The sequence below is a fragment of the Aulonocara stuartgranti genome, assembly GCF_965226115.1.
Source record: "Aulonocara stuartgranti genome assembly, chromosome: 3".
In the NCBI taxonomy this organism is placed as follows: Eukaryota; Metazoa; Chordata; class Actinopteri; order Cichliformes; family Cichlidae; genus Aulonocara; species Aulonocara stuartgranti.
The window spans coordinates 16,477,152-16,497,025 of NC_138941.1; the positions used below are offsets into that span (position 1 = coordinate 16,477,152).

Sequence of the window (19,874 nt, forward strand, 5' to 3'; positions counted from 1 at the left end):
AGTCATTGTGATACCTGGCATAAAGTGATTTTTTCTGTTTGTGCCTGTAGTTTGGATCAGATGCATATTTTGTTCTTATGTATGCACTCTTCCTTTCTCTGACATGATCCTCTCTGTATTTCTGGCCCATGTATTTTTTCATTCTGCTTCGAAAGTCAGTATCCGTGTTGTACCTTTGGACCAGATATTGCTTCTGTCTGGTTCGAAAGTCAGTATCCGTGTTGTACCTTTGGACCAGATATTGCTTCTGTCTGGTTTGAAAGTCAGTATCCGTGTTGTACCTTTGGACCAGATATTGCTTCTGTCTGGTTTGAAAGTCAGTATCCGTGTTGTACCTTTGGACCAGATATTGCTTCTGTCTGGTTTTAAAGCTGGTATCCGTGTTGTACTTGTGAACCACATATTTTTTCTGTCTGATTTGAAAGTCGGGATCCGTAGTATATCTTCTGATAATGTAGTCTCTCATTTTTTGTTGAAAATGACGATCACTTTGGTATCTCTTCACCTTGCAGGCTTTTACTTTTTCTTGAATATGAGGATTTGCGTAATATTTTTTGGCTGATAACAGTCTTTGTTTACGGTAATGACAGTTTTCAGCATATTGAGTTTTCATAGCCTGTAATCTTTTCATTCGAAATTCACGACAGGAGGCATATCGGTCTCTGTTGTGTCTTTTTTTGTTTGTCTTCTTTGCCACTTCTTCAGTTGAAGATTTGTCTTTAGCTTTTACATACTCCCTCTGACTTGTTTGAGCTTGATGAATAGCTTTCCGACGTCGTCGTTTATTTAATTTGCTCACATTTCTTGCTGTTCGGGGGGTTTTAGCCATTTTGTCATCTGGTGAGTTTAAAGTATTGTCTGACATCGTCATGTGGGTTTTGGCTGATTCTGGTTCAGGCATTTGCGCAGTGGGATTCGTGATTTGTGGTTCATCATTTTGTGTTGATGATGTAGCTGTAGCTCCTGGTGTTGCCTGAGTTGACTGTCCAGGGGGTTCCGTGTGAGTGCTGACTGTTTTGAAAGAAACAGGCACAAACTCATATCGTGCATACTTGCCTTGATTTTGAAAAAGGTTATGCAGGTGGGTGATCAGGTCATTCACATGAGTGAAAGTGAGCATGACTGCTGTTCCATTTGGCTGACGTAAACCCGCTGCACTTCTTGAATGTGAATCAAATAATCCATACCTCCCAGATTTGTCACGGAAAACCGCAAAGCACTCAGGTGAGACCATGAGCAAAGCAAAGTTCACATCTGTTGACAGACATACAAGGCGACTAGCAAGAGGCAACCACCACTCTGTTCTTTGAGGACTGTTCTCTGCTGCTGCCACATATCCATAACTTACGTCATCCATTTTCACACTGTAGACATTTATGTCAGTATGAAGTTCTTTGGGCAGGTCCTCCATGGTCAGATGATCATGTGTATAACGCTTCTTCTGCAGAAGATTTGTTTTAATCCAACAGTAGAGTGCATCTCCCTGTTCAAGGACCTTATCAAGTATGGCTGTGTTGAACTGGTATTCCTCATTAAGGTAGGCCAGGAATGTGAGGGCATTACATGTGCACTGATGATTTCGAGAGAATTCTGGGTACCTTTCATCACTCTGACAATGAGTTGCACTGACACTCCAAAAGGGCTGAACTGTGTTGCTCTGTAGCTCCTCCGTCAGTAGGTCTTCATTTGTGTCATGGAAAGGCTGATCAAGAAATGCAAAGGTGACACATATTATTGTTAAACATTTTTTGATATGTGTTTCAAGGTTGAGCAACAATAAAATACATTTAAGTGTTGCTGCAATAATGTAGAAAAATGTTGTGTTTTTATTTTTTTAAGTGTCAACGACTGAACGTAGTGTAAAGCGCTTTGGGAGCCTTGGAGACTAAGTAAAGTGCTATACAAATACAGGCCATTTACCATTTTTAATTATGTTAAAATAATTAAGCAATGTTCAGGCAAATTAATCCAAATTATATCACTCATCAATCATAGTATAGCATAATCTGAAGATAAACAGCATCAGATATGCCAGAAAGAGAAAGGCAGAAAGACAGTGACAGGAACAGTGAGAGTGAGTGAGAGAGAGCAGAGGTGGGAAGTAAAAATGACAAATATTTTAGATATCTGTAATTTGCTTGAGTGCTGTTTTTTTTTTAATGACCTTTAACAAAGGTCATATCTGTACCTTCTGCTCCTCATATTTTCAAAGCAGTTAATTTCTTTCAGTATAACACATTATTTTAGGTTGCTGCGGGCCTTCAAACATCAACTAAATTGCAGCCTAAATACAAATATATGAAAGGAAATCCTGTTTATGTATTATTCGTAAGAGGATCTCAGATGCTCTTAAATTAGATGTAATTCGTTCACTAATTTCAGATTAAACCAGATGGTTCTGTACATGTGCCATAAAAACACGTTTCATAGTTGTGTTACATTTTGTAAAGAAATTACACAAAATTCAGTTACAGGTTAAATGTGATTGAAACAGAATACACTGACATCCATCTTGATAAAAGATGAGTGTCACAAAGCCATGTTTGTATTTATTTGCACTGCTTTTCACTGTGGATGTCAATTTATGTGAAGCTTAAAGTATTAAATGGTATAAACGTTTTTTTTCTGAACAATATATACATATATAGAAATAGCTAAATAGACAGAAATAGTTGTTGAGATGTCTGCATTTTAGGAATCTGAAGAAAGAAATTTACAAATGTACATGTTTAGTCTAACATTTTAATATATTTAGTACGAGTTAGCAAGCATACTTAACCCTTGTGCGCCCGCCTGTTCTCGGGGCGTGGGTCGTGGTGACCCCCCGAGGTGTGTGTGTGTGTGTGTGATGATGATGAGTGTGTGTGTGTGTGTGTGTGTGTGATGATGATGATGATGAGTGTGTGTGTGTGTGTGTGTGTGTGTGTGATGATGATGATCCTGATGATGGTGGTGGTGGCGATGGGGGGTCTTGGTAACCCCCTGGGGGGGGGATATGTGTGTTTTATGATGATTAGGGTGGGGGTCCTAGCGACCCCCTCGGGCATATGTGATGATGATGATGATGATGATGATAGGTTTGGGGTCACTAGGACCCCCCCGGGGGGGCATATGTGATGATGATGATGATGATGATAGGTTTGGGGTCACTAGGACCCCCCCGGGGGGGCATATGTGATGATGATGATGATGATGATGATGATGATAGGTTTGGGGTCACTAGGACCCCCCCGGGGGGCATATGTGATGATGATGATGATGATGATGATGATGATGATGATGATGATGATGATAGGTTTGGGGTCACTAGGACCCCCGGGGGGCATATGTGATGATGATGATGATGATGATGATGATGATGATGATAGGTTTGGGGTCACTAGGACCCCCCGGGGGCATATATTGTGTGATGATGATGATGATGATGATGATGATGATAGGGTGGGGTGGGGTGGGGGTGGGTCGCTAGGGGACCACCGTTGGGGCGCTTGTGTTATCACGGCGTCGGTGGCGTCCGGGGAGCGGCGTCGCGGGAAGAAGAAGAAGAAGAAGAAGAAGCGGCGCAGTTGGGACAGTACGTGACGGCGCAGTTTGTACACACGTGCGCTCGGCACTCGCGGCACAGGATCTTGGTCTTGACGTCTTTGCTCCTGGGACACACGCGGCACCTGCGCCTCTTGACCGGAGAGGAGTCGCGTGGCGTAGCGTTGTAGTTAGAGGCTGCCTCGGCGGTAGCGCCTCGGGCCGCGACTCTGCCTCCTCCTCCTCCTCCTCCTCCTCCTCCTCCTCCCGGTCCTCGCGCTAAAGCCGCCCTGGCTTCGAGCATGGGGCGCGCGAGCGCTTTGCCCAGTCGCTCGAGGAAGAGCCGTCGTCTGTTGAGCTTGCCCGGCATCCAGTCGGGGTGAATTTCCCTCCACAGCACGAACGCGTTGTAGGCCGCCACGTCGACCATGTTGTGGAAAAGGGCCACGGGCCACCTGCGGGTCTTTCTCCTGCAGCTGTACGTGCTCACGACCTTGTCCAGGTTGTCCACTCCTCCCTTGGTGCGGTTGTAATGCAGCACCAAGGGCGGTTTCGCGCCGCTTCTGTTGCTGCTGCCGCCGCCGCTGCTGTTGCTGCTGCTGCTGTTGCTGATGCGGCGGCTAGGCCGGGGCTCGGGGCCGGAGCGATGGTGGTAATAACGAGGAGCTGTGGTGAGGAGCAGCACGTTCTTGTTCTTCTTGGCCACGTAGGAGAGGATGATCGTGTCGGGCCCTCCTCCTCCTCCTCCTCCTTCTCGTCCTCCTCTTCCTCCCCCTCGTCCCGCGGAGCCGCCGAGTACCACGGATTCGACGGAGCCCACGGCCCTGCCCTTGACGCAGCGCAGCTCTCTGGGGATCTCGGGTCTGTTCGACCGCAGAGTGCCCAGCACGGTGTGGCCTCTCTCGCGATAGAGCCTATCGGCGAGCTCGCGCGAGGTGAAAAAGTTGTCGCACGTGACGTTGCGTCCCGGAGTCAGTCCCTCGGTGAGGTCCACGACCACTCGAGTGGCCAGGTGCTTTTCGGGAGGGCCGCGCTTGTCGGGCTTGCCGGTGTAGACTTGCATCTTCCACGCGTAGCTGGAACGCGCGTCGCACGCCACCCATATCTTGATCCCGTACCTGGCCGGCTTGCTGGGCATGTACTGTCTGAACGGACACCGTCCTGATGGATGGAGAGAGAGAGAGAGAGAGAGAGAGAGAGAGAGAGAGAGATGTGGGAAAGTGTGGGGGAGAGGGGCAGAAACGCAAGGAGAAGACATTCAATTCAATTCAATTCAATTTTATTTATATAGCGCCAAATCACAACAAAAGTCGCCTCAAGGCGCTTCATAGATACAAAGACATAAAGAGTCATAGACTTCATAGCTTCATAGCTTCATAGACATAAAGACATAAAGAGTCATAGACTTCATAGCTTCATAGCTTCATAGACATAAAGAGTCATGCGAAAGCAGCACAAACGCGGAACCCAACACGAGTATGCAACAGAGCAGCGAGCTAGCCCGTTTTCGTCATTCCCGCTCCTATTCCTCCTCTCTTCCCCCAGTCACACACACACACACACACACACACACACACACACCACATAGTACGTACGTACGTACCTCTGAACGGCACCAGTCTCTCGTCGACGGTGACCTCCGGTCCCGGGCGGTACATGGCGGGCAACCTCGCGCACCACTCGTCCCACACGGCTCTGATGGGGGCCAGTTTGTCGTAGCAGCTATCGCCGCCGCCCTCGCCCTCGCCTTCGCCTCGCCCGGCCCTTCTGGTCTCCCTGTCGTCGAAGCGCAGCGCGCTCGAGTAGGCTCGAAAGGTCTTGAGCGGCATCGTGGCTCTGAACACGGACCTGCCGCTCTCGGCGTCCCACAGGCTCTCGCAGGCCTCTCCCCGGGACCTGTACACGCCGGCGAGCACGAGCAGCCCCAGGTAGGCTCGGAACTCGACGCGGCCCATGGGCTTCCATCCGTCGATGGCGGGCCTGCGCCTGCCCGCTTCCAGGTTGGTCATGGCGATCACCGAGTCCTCTATCTCCGGCGGGAAGTAGGCCATGAACGCGGAGGCCTCGTCTCGCGCCGCCGCCACGGCCTCTTCGGTGGGGCCTCGTCCCGGCGGGTCGAGGTCGTCGTCTCCTTCTTCTAATTCTAATTCTTCTTCTTCTTCTTCTTCTTCTTCTTCTTCATAGTCTTTGTCTTCTTCATCGTCATCGTTATAATCATCAGCGAGGACGTCTTCTTCTTCTTCTTCTTCATCATCATTGGCGAGGATGTCTTCTTTTTCTTCTTCTTCTTCTTCTTCTTCATAGTCTTTGTCTTTGTCTTCTTCTTCTTCTTCTTCTTCATCATCATTGGCGAGGATGTCTTCTTTTTCTTCTTCATAGTCTTTGTCTTTGTCTTCTTCTTCTTCTTTTTCTTCTTCTTCTTCTTCTTCATCATCATTGGCGAGGATGTCTTCTTTTTCTTCTTCTTCTTCTTCTTCTTCATAGTCTTTGTCTTCTTCTTCATCATCATTGGCGAGGATGTCTTCTTCTTCTTCTTCATAGTCTTTGTCTTCTTCTTTTTCTTCTTCTTCATCATCATCATCATCATCGGCGAGGACGTCTTCTTCTTCTTCTTCTTCTTCTTCTTCTTCCTCTTCTTCTTCATAGTCTTTGTCTTCTTCGTCATCGTCGTAGTCGTAATCGTCGGCTACATCAGCGTTGCGAGTTTCACCGACAGCGCCGCGGCCGCGATCGCGCCCAGGATCATGAACGCCACCTGCAGCGCGGCCGGCGTCGTCCTCTTGCCAAATCTCCCGAGTCCCCCGCCCCGGTGGGTCGGCGCCTGCTTCTTCTTCCTCTCCCTCTCGGCGGTTCGACTCGCCTTGCGAGCCGCCGTCCTGGCAGAGTTGCGACGCCATTTCGTAACCGCGATCGTCTTCCTCGCAACTACCCACCCCATCGTTTTCGTCCTCCTGATCCTCCGAGTGGCTCTCCTCCTCGTCGTGAAGAAGAAGACAAAGACTAACAGCGTTCGGGCCGTCGGGTCGTCGTTGTCGTCCCCCTCGGCCTCTTGCTCCTCTTCCTTGCTCTCGTCCTCCTCCAAGTTCTCCTGTAGCTGCTGCTGCTGCTGCTGCTGCTGCCGCTGCTGCCGCTGCTGCCGCTGCTGCCGCTGCTCTTGGTCTTCCTCGACCCCTAGCCCTCGATAGCGAAACGTGGCCGGTCGCAACAACGGAGCCACCGGAGCCGACCACGCAGCGTACGCCAAATGCGATGGCGATGGCGACGGTGATGGTGAGCGGGAGGAGGAGGAGGAGGAGGAGGAGGACACCGCTGGCGATTGCGATCCGCCTGTACCGACCTTAGTGCTCTTTGGCTCCCACGGTCTAGTGCGTGACATTATCTTCTTCTTCTTCTTCTTCGTCTTCTTCTGCTTTCGCCGGGGTGTTTCTCGACCACCTTTTTACAAGACTTTATATCTCTCTCTCTCTCTCTCTCTCTCTCTCTCTCTCTCTCTCTCTCTCTCTCTCTCTCCAATCCCATCCCATCCCATCCCTATCCCATCCCCTCGGGGGAGTGGGGGATCTCGCGACCCCAACCTCCTCCCTCCCTCCCTCGGCGGGGGACCCGCACCCCCCCCCCCCCCCCCCCGAGCCCGCCATCCCATCCCATCCCATCCCCATCCCATCCTCTCGGGGGGGGATCTCGCGACCCCAACCTCCTCCCTCCCTCCGCGGGGGACCCGTATCCCCCGACCCCGCCATCCCATCCCATCCCCATCCCATCGGGGGGGATCTCGCGACCCCAACCTCCTCCCTCCCTCCGCGGGGGACCCGCATCCCCCGACCCCGCCATCCCATCCCATCCCCATCCCATCGGGGGGGGGGATCTCGCGACCCCAACCTCCTCCCTCCCTCCGCGGGGGACCCGTATCCCCCGACCCCGCCGCTCTCCCCCTGGCGGGTGCATCAGGGTTAACAGCGGCCTCCGTTGGCCGCGCGCCATAGAGCCTGCGCGAAAACGCTCTTATTTCAGCGAGGAGGATCGCGGTCGCAGACGGAAAGGTGGGGCTCGCGGGGGATACCTGGGGATACCTGGGGATACCCGGGGTATCTGGACCACGGACCTGCTTGGCGCTAGTGGGATTCGATCGGGGTTACTAGCATGTCAATCGCACTGATGTTGTGCGTTGTGTGCGACCATTTCTGTGCATCTCTCGATGCGGCGCTCGGTCGACAGAGACACTAACTTGTGTGACAGACAAAAAAAAAAAAAAAACAACGCATGGTAGAACGATATCTTTGCATCCACTGCTCTTTATTCCTCGTCATCATCACATTACATTCTATTGGAAGGTAGCAAATGGTACGAGACAGATAACGACACAGACAACGGTGCACTCTCGATTGACATAAGACATTACTCCACGTCCGCTGTCCCGTTCCACCGCCTTGGCGAAGTGCTTTGTTGGGGATAGCTGCGACTGTTCATTGATCGTGATGGTGGTTACTTGGTTGCGGTGGATCGAAAATCCATTCGTAGTGCTGGAATACGAGTCTCGCCGTGTTTGTTCTGCGCCGTGCCATTTCGTGGGCTACGTCGGGAGCGTAGCGGGCGCTGTTTGCAGCATTACAAGCGGCACATGTGCACGTCTTGTCGAACGGAGCCACGGCTTGAACCGCTGCATTTCTTTTGTATCTGTCCCAGTACTTCTCGGGTGAACCCTGCACTGGTTCGAAGCGCTCTGTTGTTCCCGGTGTCGATCGCACCTCCTGTACATGCTCTTCGAGCGTACCGTGGTCTGCTTGGGAGAGGCGAATCCTCTTCTTCTTCTTCTTCTTCTTCTTCTTCTTCTTCTTGTCGTTGCGATCGAACGACTCCATCGTGAGCCACGTATGTCGTCGTGGGGAACGGGGAAAAGGGGCTAGTAGTCAGACTTTGACGCTTGGTCTTCATTGTGTCAGTACATGAGTTTTCCTCTAAGGTCGTTCTCTTTCACTAAAAGACATCGAGCGGTTGAGCGTTGTTTGACCACGATTACTTTCGGATAGGTGGCCCCGATGATGGCTGTAGAACCAGCGCTCGGACGCGACAACTTAGGAACGGGCTGGATCGCTTACTGCGTACACCAGGTTCGCCATTGTCGATACCATCACCGTTGTGAATAGCGCTAGAAAATGCTGGGATGCGTGTCGCGTTTTGTACCGCAGCCGTACGTCTACACGACACACGGTGCCAGTACAACAGCACGCATAGCACATATAATACAGGTCGGTGGCCGACTGGGTTGTTCTTCGCTGTTTCACCCCTACTGAGAACGGTATTATAACCTGGACAGATCCACAACTGCCATCAGACGCTTTGAGACGAAGGGTTGACAGCGGCCGTGTGTAACGGAGACACAGATACTGTCATGTCGCAGGTCTACAGCGTACGTTTGGTGCACCCAAGGACGGGGCTCCCGGACAGCGAGATACGCCGCGTGTGGTTCCTGTGCCGCCCTTGGGCTGAAGACATCATGAAAACACACATGTTATCTGCTAACACGTTGGACAGGATCAAATGCCCGGAAGAGTTGGCTGCGATGGCACCCCATCACATAGCCCTCATGGACCTGGAAGACATGAGCGACATGTGCTTAGACGGCTTTCACATGGTGGACTTTTGGTTTCATTGTAAACTCGAGTCGTTCATGGCCGGATGGGCTCGTTGGTACGTGCACGTGGATCGGGTGACTGGTGTGGGATGGAGTATGACCCTGCTGCTAGATGGCGAGGGCAAAACGGTGGCGGACGCAGAGGTCCTCTCGAGGAAGCTATGGCTTGCTTACAAGACATACTTTAAATGGCAATGGGTTGTCAAGCAACCTGGGCGGCCGGGGGATACGCGTAAACCCGACATCATGTATGGGGAACACGAATACGAAAACCGACGGGATAAACTGCTGTGTGTCTCCATCGAGGGCGAGCGAGGCGACTTTGGGCGAGTGGTTGACGATCGGATGACCGTGATGCCGCGTATGGGCGAGGTTTATCGGACCGAACGACACGAAGGAGAGTGTCTTCTGTGGTGTCACACCAACGACGCTGATGACAAGCGAAAGGCGTCGACGATTAGGCTGTGGTACCCGCAAACAGTAGAAGAATCGACAGATTAGACCGCGGCTAGTGTGCCGGGCAGCCTATCGTCGTGTCACACTCTCTGCTTTACGCTTAATTGTATTGCTGTTGTGTTTTTTCATCGTATCCAAATGCTGACTGTAATAAAAACCTGCCTGACCTGATGTGTGTCTTTTTCTGATCGCACCACAATGTTGATAGCAATATAACAAACGACCTGATGTTTTTGGAAGCCACGTAAAGGATTGCGGTGGACTGAGGGCTGTCACAAATGTTACTGTGTGCATTGTATCACCATTGCTGACCGTAATAAACTAAATGAAATGTTACATTCTGGTTGTTCTGCGTGTGATCCTCTGTGTTTGGTCTCTGTGTTCTCTCATACATCGGCTACAAATTCAAGCGCATTTTCTATGTCATCTGAACGTAAGCTCATTTTGGTACGGGGGCAGGTACAATAAGAGCTGACATTCGACCGGTACTGCTTATGTGTGGGTATGTATAGTTCACTGCTTCTGAGACTGTCAGGGCCGTTCCTCGCTTTCGCCGCCTGCGGTTACGTTCTGTATCAAATACAGACATCCAGAGACCTGCGATCGTGATGCCTTTGGCGATTCAATACCCACCGAAACCAAGGAGAGCGAAAGTGCTACATTGGACACCCGTGCGACGAGAAGGACGCGTCTGAGACGGCATCTTATCCCCGACCTGTGTAGGTGTCGAGCTGTGGGATGCTATATAAGCTGTATGGATGTGATTGCAAGACAGTGAAGTGACTGCCAATATGAAGTCGAGGAGGGGAAGCTTATGCTTTTCACTTGGTACGTGTACGTGGACAAAGAGGATGAACGCGGTGCTTTTGGACGGCTGGTCGACGAGCTGATGGCCGCGATGCCGCGTATGGGAGAGGTCTTTCGGACGGAACCCACCGGCAGCGATTGTCTTCTGTGGTGCAAGACCAATGACACGGATGCGAGGCGAAAGGCCGCAACTCTTAGGCTGTGGTACCCCGAATAGTAGAACGGGGGCAAAGTGTTCACTGTATTGTATTGTATCGGCTTGTTATCACACTGCTTGTAATAATAAACCTACATGAAATGTTACATGTTGTTGTTATGCGTGGGCCTCTCATTTCAGGTCCCAGATTCAGTGTTCTATCAGTTATTCTGTTTGAGTGTGTTACGACACAACATTAAATAAACTTTGTTTTCAACTGAACACGGCTTGTTTCTTTTCTAACTTGTACATTAGCAGAGGAAAACGTAACGGTTGGGGGTCCTGAGGACCGAATGAATCTCGGATGGCTAACAACATCGGACGACATGTGTGTGTTTTACGGTGGTGTTGGTAACAGACACCATTGATTGTTACCGCACTTTATTTTCTAGAACATAGCGTAGACCGTAAACCATGACATCTGTGTATACAACACATTGTTTTCATAGGACTCTGCTTTATTTAGGGGATATTTCATGCTCTTTTCATGCAGTGTGTGTATATTTTTGTAAAAGCCACCACCGCGACAAGTCTATTTTACTTGTGATATAAAATTGTATATGTAACCTCAACATGCTGATGTATTCGTGAATAAACAAACGTACACTGTGATCTTGTACGGGGGTTTTCATTTGACATTTGGTGTATAAAGGAATCAAACCCAGCTCAGTGTATGATTGAGTTTTCAACGCAAATGAAACAGTGTAAAACACCACACAATAACAGTACAGTATGTCTCAGCTTTTATTTGTGCTGCACAGATGCCACATGGTTTACAACACAAGGACAGAAAACAGAGGCATTTGTCTAACATCAACATGTTGTAGATCCACACGGTTAAGAAAACCGATTCTCAGCACACTGTCTTCATAAGCAGCTCTGTCAAAAACAATCTTGTGTGTGATGGTAACCCAACTAATATAGGTAGCCTACCTAACTGAACATGGCCACAGAACAATTAAACTGAGAGTACCCAATCGCCCCACCGATCCCCATTAGCACGTAAGAGGACAAGTATGCTCCTGCTCCAAATAATCCCAGAGACGTAAGACCGAAGAATCTACACCATTCCCTTGTCTTAATAATGTCTTCGTGCTCTTTTCGCATTTGGTCTTGCTCTTTCCTCTTCCGCTCCCTGTCTCTTTCGAGTTTCTTCTGCGCTGCCTTGTACATATCGTTGCTGTAGTGCTCACCTCCGTTGAATTCTACCATGTCCTCTATTTTACTCAACAGAGTATCCACTTGGGTTTGGTTTACTCTCTGAGTGTTGCTCAGCGTGTGGTACCTTCCGCCACACTGGTTTATCACTCTTTGTAGCTCTTTGCTTTCCTTCACGTAGTCTCTCACCGATTTACCCTTTAGCAAGTCACCATGTGTAAACAAGACCAATCAGTTGACAGCACACGACGACAATCACAAAGGGTAGCGCGACGTGGGTGTTATACGGAAAGAAGTGTTGTGAGGCCTTGGACTGTGAGGAATGCAATGTGTGGTGTTTTTCACTTTCTCCTCTTGCGGGCAATGCGATCTCACCGACTGACGTACATCTGTCTCCGACTGAGAGTGAGAGTGTCCGACTGAGGCACATCGTTTCGACGCGATGGTTTTATATTGACACCCAACGCGTTCATAATATTACGATTGGCAATGTATTGGCAATATATTACATGCGACACGCTGTAAGCACTACGAGTGTATATGTCTCGAATAAACACAGACACTGTACGGGAACTGTTATGGTTTAAGGTTGTCTTTATTTTTACGAGAACATGAAAAATCATGTAAACTAGACAGTGGCATCACAAAAAAAAACATCATCGGCATCATTATCATTATCATCATTATCATTATCATCATTATCATTATCATCATTATCATAGTAAGAAGGAGTATTCCGGTTAGTCAGAGTCGTCGTATCCGCAGTCTGCGTCGCTGTCATCCACCACGGACAATTCCGCAGGTGCAGAACGTTCTGTCTCACCGTAGCTATCGAGGGCCGCGTTGCTAGCCGAAACGTGTGCAATCTTGCTACTCTTGTTACCGCCGGAGAGCGAGTTGGCGGGTTCTTCCTCTTCCCTGTCCTTTCTCTTCAAGGAATAGTCCGCCCGACGGTTGTCGTTTCGATCGGCCTCATCCCGTGCCTGTGTCGATGTCTGCGACGCAGGCGACGGGCTCGGCTTCTTGGCTGACGCCGAGGGCAGCGAAACCAGACCGGTCACTTGGATGTTTTTCTTCTCAATAGCGCAGATCAAAGACTCAAAGTCCTCCGCTCTCAAATCCACCGCCAACATTCGTACCCGGTTGATGTCTATGCGAGGCACCGTGAAAGATACCTCCTTCGCGATGCTTTCCATCACTTCGTCCACTGTGCTTTGCGTGGGTCGCATCAAACACTGGAGTTCCAACGAGTCGTCTCGGTGATACAGCTGTGTCTTTATGCAAGTATTGCTAAACACGTTGACCAGGTAGTAGCCGCCCTTGTTGGAAAATTTACAAGCGGCGTAGCTCTTGGTGTTGTTGGTGAACAACCTCATGTTACACATCGCCATCAGAGGGGCATTCACCATACCCTTTTCGTTTTCGTACAACTGCGTCATGCTCATTCTACTATTGTCGCTGAGGAACACGACCCTGTTGTACGACATGTTCTTGTCTCTCATGATCTGTTCCACTTGCTGCCTGGTGTCCCCCAACATGTTCAGCGACGTGCGCAAGTATTCGGGCAGCCTGTAGTCTTTGGCGTCAAGCCACTCCAACGCGTTGAGATCGAGGCGTGCTCTGTTCGAGGAATTGCCGAACATGGGACCTGTCACCTTCAAGAGTTCGCCGAAAGGGGTTTTGAGCGTGTTGAGTGTTTCCTGGTCGTCGCTTTTAGGCAGCTTGAATTTACAGGACATGCTCAGCGCTGTGATGCTCCTGCATACGGTCATCATGTCGCCGGACTTGGTCCCGTAGATGCACCGCGCTATCTCCGCGCACAGAAAGCCAGTCACCATTATCATCGTCTGTCTGACGGTAAGCGCCAGCGTTAGCCCGCACATGGGCAAGGCGCCGTGCACCGCGGTGACCTTGTACTTGCTGTTTGGCGTCAGAGTCGTCTCCATGACCATATTGGCCTGGGGGGAATCCTTTGCGGGTTTCACATGTGCAACTTCGGTGAATTCCCCCGAGTTCAGCCTGTGATGATATCTAGCGTACATGTACACGTCTGTCACGGTGTCGGCGCGGCGAGGCACTGGTTTGTACGGCGAGGCCAACGTAGCACGAACACCTTTGTTGGCGGGGGGCGGTTGGAGACTGTACGCAGCGAACAGCATGTTACTCATCATGGTCTCTCCCGTTCCTAGGACTACGGAGGTGAATGTCCCGTAGGACCCCTGGCCCTGGAGTCTCTTCTCTTCGGATCCGGTGAACACTCGGCCGAAATGAAGGACCGCTCCGCTGTCTTGCCCCGCAAACCCAACGCCCGTGACGCAAAGACAGCTCTTGGTGCGCGTACGCAGTTTGGACCACAGGTTTCTGCTCTGATGTCGTATGGCCTCGGATAACTTGGTCATGGAAAAGTTGACCGTGGCCATGACAGGTTCGTCGAACTCACTGTTGGCGTGACAAGGTAACATGTTACGCAAGGTGCCGATGACGCTCGACTGCATGTAGGCCATGACATTGTCGCACACCAGGCATTCTGCTATCTTGACGGCCTTCTCGCCGATTTGCCCCCCCATCAACTGCAAGGCCTCGGTTTTGATCATTGTAACCCTGTCGCCCATCTGAGGCGCCACGAACCACAGTTTCCTGTTGTCACGTTCTTGCAGCTTCCAGCCCTGCAGGCGGTTCAGAATGCTGCGCTCCGTCCATTCCAGATCACCGGAAGTCGACACGTCCTCGCCCTTGTCGTTCAACACGTACCCCGTGAACAACCTGTAACAGGCAACTCTGGGTGCGCCCTCGGCGAGCGGTTTGCCGTCTGCCTTTTTCTTCGGCCTGCTGGATTGCTGCTGGTAGTAAGGGACGAACATGGGCTTCAACAGCGTAGCTGCGCACAGGGGGTGACAGAGGTTCGTCTCGAGAAACACAGACGATGCCACGCTCATAATAGTAGCCAGGTCGGTCTCAGGCATTTGGCTACTCACGAACACCACCATGAGCTGGATGAGATACAAGAATAGCATGTGTTCGGGTTCGTGTCCGGGAGTATGAGGTATCTCTTCGACGAGGTCGGTCTTGTTGAACAAAGACAGAAGGCCTCGCAGTAGAGCCAGAACGTTTTGTTTTGCTGTACTTTTAGTGAAAGAGGCAAACACGCGAGGGGGTTCGCCGGCGTCATTTTCACAGTCCTCCAGTCGTTGACCGCAAGGTAGACCCTCCGGGTCACAGGGAGGATCCCCTACGGTCTGGGCGTACACTTCAAGGACCCTCTCGCTGGTGAACAGTCGACACAGCCCGTGGAAGAGCGTGCTCTCCAGATCGTCGTTGACTTTGGGTATACTCTGCAAAGCTAAGAAGTGTCCCAGGTGTTCGGCGTGTATCTTCAACACTTCATCGGGGAACAGGACCGGCAGGTACAGATGGAAGACGACGGGAGAATCGAGGATCACCGGCGCAAAAGAACTGACCTTGCAAGGGTACCCGATCCCGTCGTCGTGTGGTCCGGTCGGTATGCAAAAGGGATCCTGCTGCAGGCGTACCTCGAGTGTCTCAGTTTGGCGTGCCATTATAAGCAAAAGGAGACAGGTCCCCCCTCTACGTTAAGATCCGAGCTTGTAAAATGTTTGTCCGCTAAATCTAACGTCCCTCTCGCGGACGAAGTCAAGACCGTTTGCCTGTCTTTGTGGCGTACTCTGTCGCGCAGCCTGGTCGAGTGTACGGGCGAGTCCTCCTTATCGGACGAATCCGCGGTGGTGCAACTGGCCGGGTACGAGGGTGTGCTACGCTTAGCGCTGCTCGCCGATTTCTACAGTTTTCAAAAGCAAGTGTTATATTTCGATCAGGAACGAGCCGAACACAAACTCGGGCTCGTGACAGTCGAGGCTTTAAAGTTTCTGGCCAGCCGGGGATGGTGCGGGACTCCGCCTCCCGGACTACATCGGCCGCCTCCGATCGAGCAGCCGGAACGGGCTGCGGGCAATACAGCCCCACGCGCAAACGCCACAAAGGGACACCGTGACGCGCAGGATATTAGCTTTCGTACAGCCGAGCCCGTTTACCACGGGGCGGACTACCGAGACCGAAGAACCAACGAATTGCACGAGGACCGCGGCCACGAAGAAGCCAGCCTGATAAAATGGTCCAAGCTCGTGTACTCCGCGACGAGAAAGTCCTATCACACCAAGTTGATAAACGCCTTTCAGGTAGTTAAGACTCTGGGGCATCCGACGCTAACGTTAGCGTCCGAGTGGGAGCTGAGTTGTTATTACAAACTCGCGCTCGCGTACACGACGGACACCCCGTTGGAAACGGCAGCGGGCTGCATACCCAAGCTGCGCGAAAGCGTCGAGGCTTTTCACCTCGAGCGATTTCAACGGCTGAGGCAACTGCCCCCGGAATCGCAGATGCTCCTGTATGCCGTGTTAAACTGCCACATCAATTGGGTCGACCACAACCACAAGCAGATACTCCTCATCCCCGGAGCGCCCACGCCTTCCGTGCAGCCAAGAGTCGAAGGCGATCTCAGGTGTTCCAAGTGTCTGAAAAACCAAACGTTTCATTCCTCCGAAGTGAAAGGCAATCCCAGGAATATAGACGTCGAATACGACTTTGAGTGCATGTCGTTCGGGTCCTCGTGTTGCGCGGCTCCAATGTTCAATGTGCCGCTTAGCACCAGAGACGTCAACACGTGCACGTTCACCGAGATGAAACAAATGTACATAGCCTGCCCCAAATGTACGCAACCGATTTTTTCTGAAGTACTAGTGGATATCGAAACGCTGTACCCCCAGTGCGTAAGCTGCCAAACACTCGCTCGCACCTAAGACATGGCCACAACGATGGAAACTAACCACGCCGTAATGAAAGCCGTCACAGGCATGCTGTACACCGAGCTTCTGGACGCAATAGGGAGACATTACCCAGACGTGTTCGACGTGAGGGCCTGGGAAATGGATTGTACTCTGCAGGGCTTAGGTGCACAAAACAATTTGATGTTGTACCTAACCGTTATAAACACCATGGGTGTCAAGGACGAGTTTATCAACGAACTGATGAAAGTAGCATCACAGCAACAAGAAGGATTAGGTTCCTCCGCTGGCACAGTGAGCACCATAGCGTGTGTAGATGACTACGACCTAGAATCCGATTCCACGTACATGATGAGTTTGGCCTGCAACACTACACGGAGCTGCGTATTTGATCTCGAACGCGAGGATGGTGAGGACGACGGAGACGACAGCAATGTCCCCGCGGTGTCTGATAATACAACACAGGAAGAATCCAAAGCGTCTGAGGCCCTGGATGTGTTAGATGTGACAAGCGAGCCATCTGTAAAAGACAAGGAGATGGACTCTCCCGGGCAGGAATGCCCAGACTCAGCCGAACGGGGCTTAGAGACTCTGACACCCGCATCTATCGCAGAGCAGGCTTCCGAACAGGGCTTAGAGACTCTGACACCCGCATGTATCATAAAGACTCTGACACCCGCATCTATCGCAGAGCAGGCTTCCGAACAGGGCTTAGAGACTCTGACACCCGCATGTATCATAAAGATCGTCAGTGAAGAAGGACCAAAGACTGTCATGGATGATGATGATGATCGATGATGATGATGATGATGATGATTATGATCGATGATGATTATGATTATGATGATTATGATCGATGATGATCACTGTCATGTGTTTGTTATAGACTGTGTGTGATCCCATTTGCAGGTATTATATCTCCCGTTGTTGGTGTTGCTTTTGTTTCACTGTACATACAATAAACTGTTTTTGTGTGATACCAAGCGCGTGTGATTATTGTACAACTTATGCTTTGTGTATCACGCACAACACGCCACGCTATTCCTTCACACATGGCATTGTCAGCGTTGTGTAGTTGCAACAAACATGGATCCGAGTCAAGTGGGCGACTGGAGCGGAGCGTATCATTTGACGGTGCGTTTGGCCCAACACACCTCTAACGTGCAACTCGTAGAATATTTTTGGTCGCACACGGTCAACATCGAGAAAGTGATACCAACAGCGGTTATTCTCACAGAGCCGGGTGAGGATGGTCTCTATCGTATCCCACTGACCAAGGCGCAGTCCAGAGTCGGCAACTGTCTAATTATTCGGGTCGCGTACGCAGAGAGCAGCAAACAGGACGATCGCGGTCTTGTTACGGCCAAACACCTCACCGGCATGTACACGAACTCTAAGGGCCACGAAGTAAGGACGGTGAGCATCCTAGCAAGAGCACCGTTCGCGTGGGTGAAACCGCACGTCCCGTCACACGTAATCGCAAATCCGTTTTTCGGGGACGCGATCGACGGTCATCGCCCGGAGTCGATCGTATCTAGGATATACTCCGCCGTGGATATGGAATTTCGGAACTTGCTATTTCACGTAACTGGCGAGGACAAAGACATGTGCATAGCAGGACTTGTCAGAGATACGCTGTCTAGGCTGGCGGCTCCTTTGGCGTTCAAAGTCGTGTACGAGCAAAGCAGACTGACCCTAGAGCACCTGCGCCGCGAAACGTCGCGAGGCGCCGACGGTGCTTCTTTCATCGAGCCCGACAGGGACCTGTGGGGCACATCCGTGTTGTGGACACTGTCTAGCGACACAACACCCGTGGCATGTACGACTGTTAACCAACACGACCTACGGCCCATGCGTGAAGCTAGACAGTCCGCTAAACGATCCGCTCTAGCTTGGGTGGAAGTGGAACTGACACGTACTGGTCTAGCTATATCGAAGCGCGTATCGCAAGCCGTCACCCGGGAGGTCATAGACGCTCCGTACTGGGCCGTGATACTCACGGCCTTGTGCTGCGGAGCGCTCGACGGTTGGTGCAGTGCGACGGAAAAACTGTTGGGTAGCCTTAAGGTCGACGCGAAACAGTACGGTCGCGTTAAAGAGCTCTGTCAACGGTGCGGGCACGACTACCGCGATATGCCAATAGCCTGCCCCGCAGAACCCAAGAGAGTTTTGGCCGTGACGCAGATTGACAAAGTGCTCTTCGGCGACCTGTGTACGTCTCTGTGCGCCAGAGTGTTTCCGACACGCTCGTCTTCCGAAAATGGACACGCGTGCGCGAGAACCCAAGGACCGGGACGATGCCTTAATCACAAGCGCCCCTACACCACGAGCCTCGAGGAGGAATGGGAAAACGAGCACCGCGGCCACCGAAGTGCAGCAGGAGAGAGAGGATCACCAACGGCGCAAAAGCAAGTCGAATTCACGTCGGACCAAGAAGACAATCCAGACCTCCGCTGTGGACACGGCGGCGACACGTCAACAACACGCGGGCCACAGAACAGCGAGCGAGGCGAGTGCCACGGCCACGAGCAAACGTACCCGTGCGCGAAAAGACAGAAAAGACAGAACAAGCCGCCAAAGAACGAGCCCGACCCGGGCTGGTGGATGTGGCAAAAACGGCACCGAGACCACGCGCACGGACGAACAGGAGGCGTCCGTGCGCGAAAACACAGAGTCTGGGACCTGTACAGGGAAAGCTGGGAAGCTGCACAAGAGTCGAGTGAACAATCGACCTCAGTTCAGTGCTGGCGAAGATTCTCGTGTCGATCTGTTGGATATCATGTCAAGACTCTTCCATTTGGACACCCAGACGGACCCCTCGCCATCTGAGGAGACTGTCCGTGTCACACAAAAGCCTTCGCCGGCAAACACGATAACGGGTACGCTTAGGGGAATGACAGAGACTTTTGCCGAGTTGACTAGATGGTTAGAGTCATTCGAAACAACCGATGCTCGTGAGATTATAGGCTTCGATTTGGCCATGGAAATATGCGGTTGTTACGACATGACGATCCGCAGATTAGAGAGCTGTGTAACAACGGGCTTGTTCTCGGAGTGTAGGCACATGAAGAGTTTAGCTGATATACCGCTGGCGGACAACGTAATAGCTTGTTGCACAAGACTGTGTGCAGAAAATATAGCCGTCGAGACCACGGATTTGAACGCCATCACCGAGCATGTCCGTAAGAACGATGGCAATCTCAGTGAGAAATTGTTGTCAATCGTGCAACGATTGAAACCCGTCCCGTCGCAAAATATGCCCGACACCAGTGTTAAGTTGACAGAGCGCTTTCAAGCGCTGGTA

At 51.2% G+C, this 19,874-nt stretch overlaps 2 protein-coding genes and 1 long non-coding RNA gene across 3 annotated transcripts in view; 1 reads left to right on the top strand and 2 right to left on the bottom strand.

Annotated features, from left to right (window-relative positions):
• LOC309702568 (uncharacterized protein) overlaps window positions 1–19,874 on the top strand; it is a 1,257,380-nt gene that overhangs the window by 214,076 nt on the left and 1,023,430 nt on the right. The gene's annotated exons all lie outside the window — the stretch shown is intronic.
• Window positions 1–19,874, bottom strand: part of LOC309702634 — a 213,922-nt gene that overhangs the window by 11,239 nt on the left and 182,809 nt on the right. The gene's annotated exons all lie outside the window — the stretch shown is intronic.
• LOC309697383 (piggyBac transposable element-derived protein 4-like) lies at window positions 3,497–6,419 on the bottom strand (the record flags this gene model as incomplete). The annotated part of the gene is made up of 3 exons (XM_082519256.1): window positions 3,497–4,683; window positions 5,126–5,815; window positions 6,233–6,419. 3 exons carry the CDS (start codon window positions 6,417–6,419, stop codon window positions 3,497–3,499), a joined length of 2,064 nt encoding a protein of 687 aa, XP_082375382.1.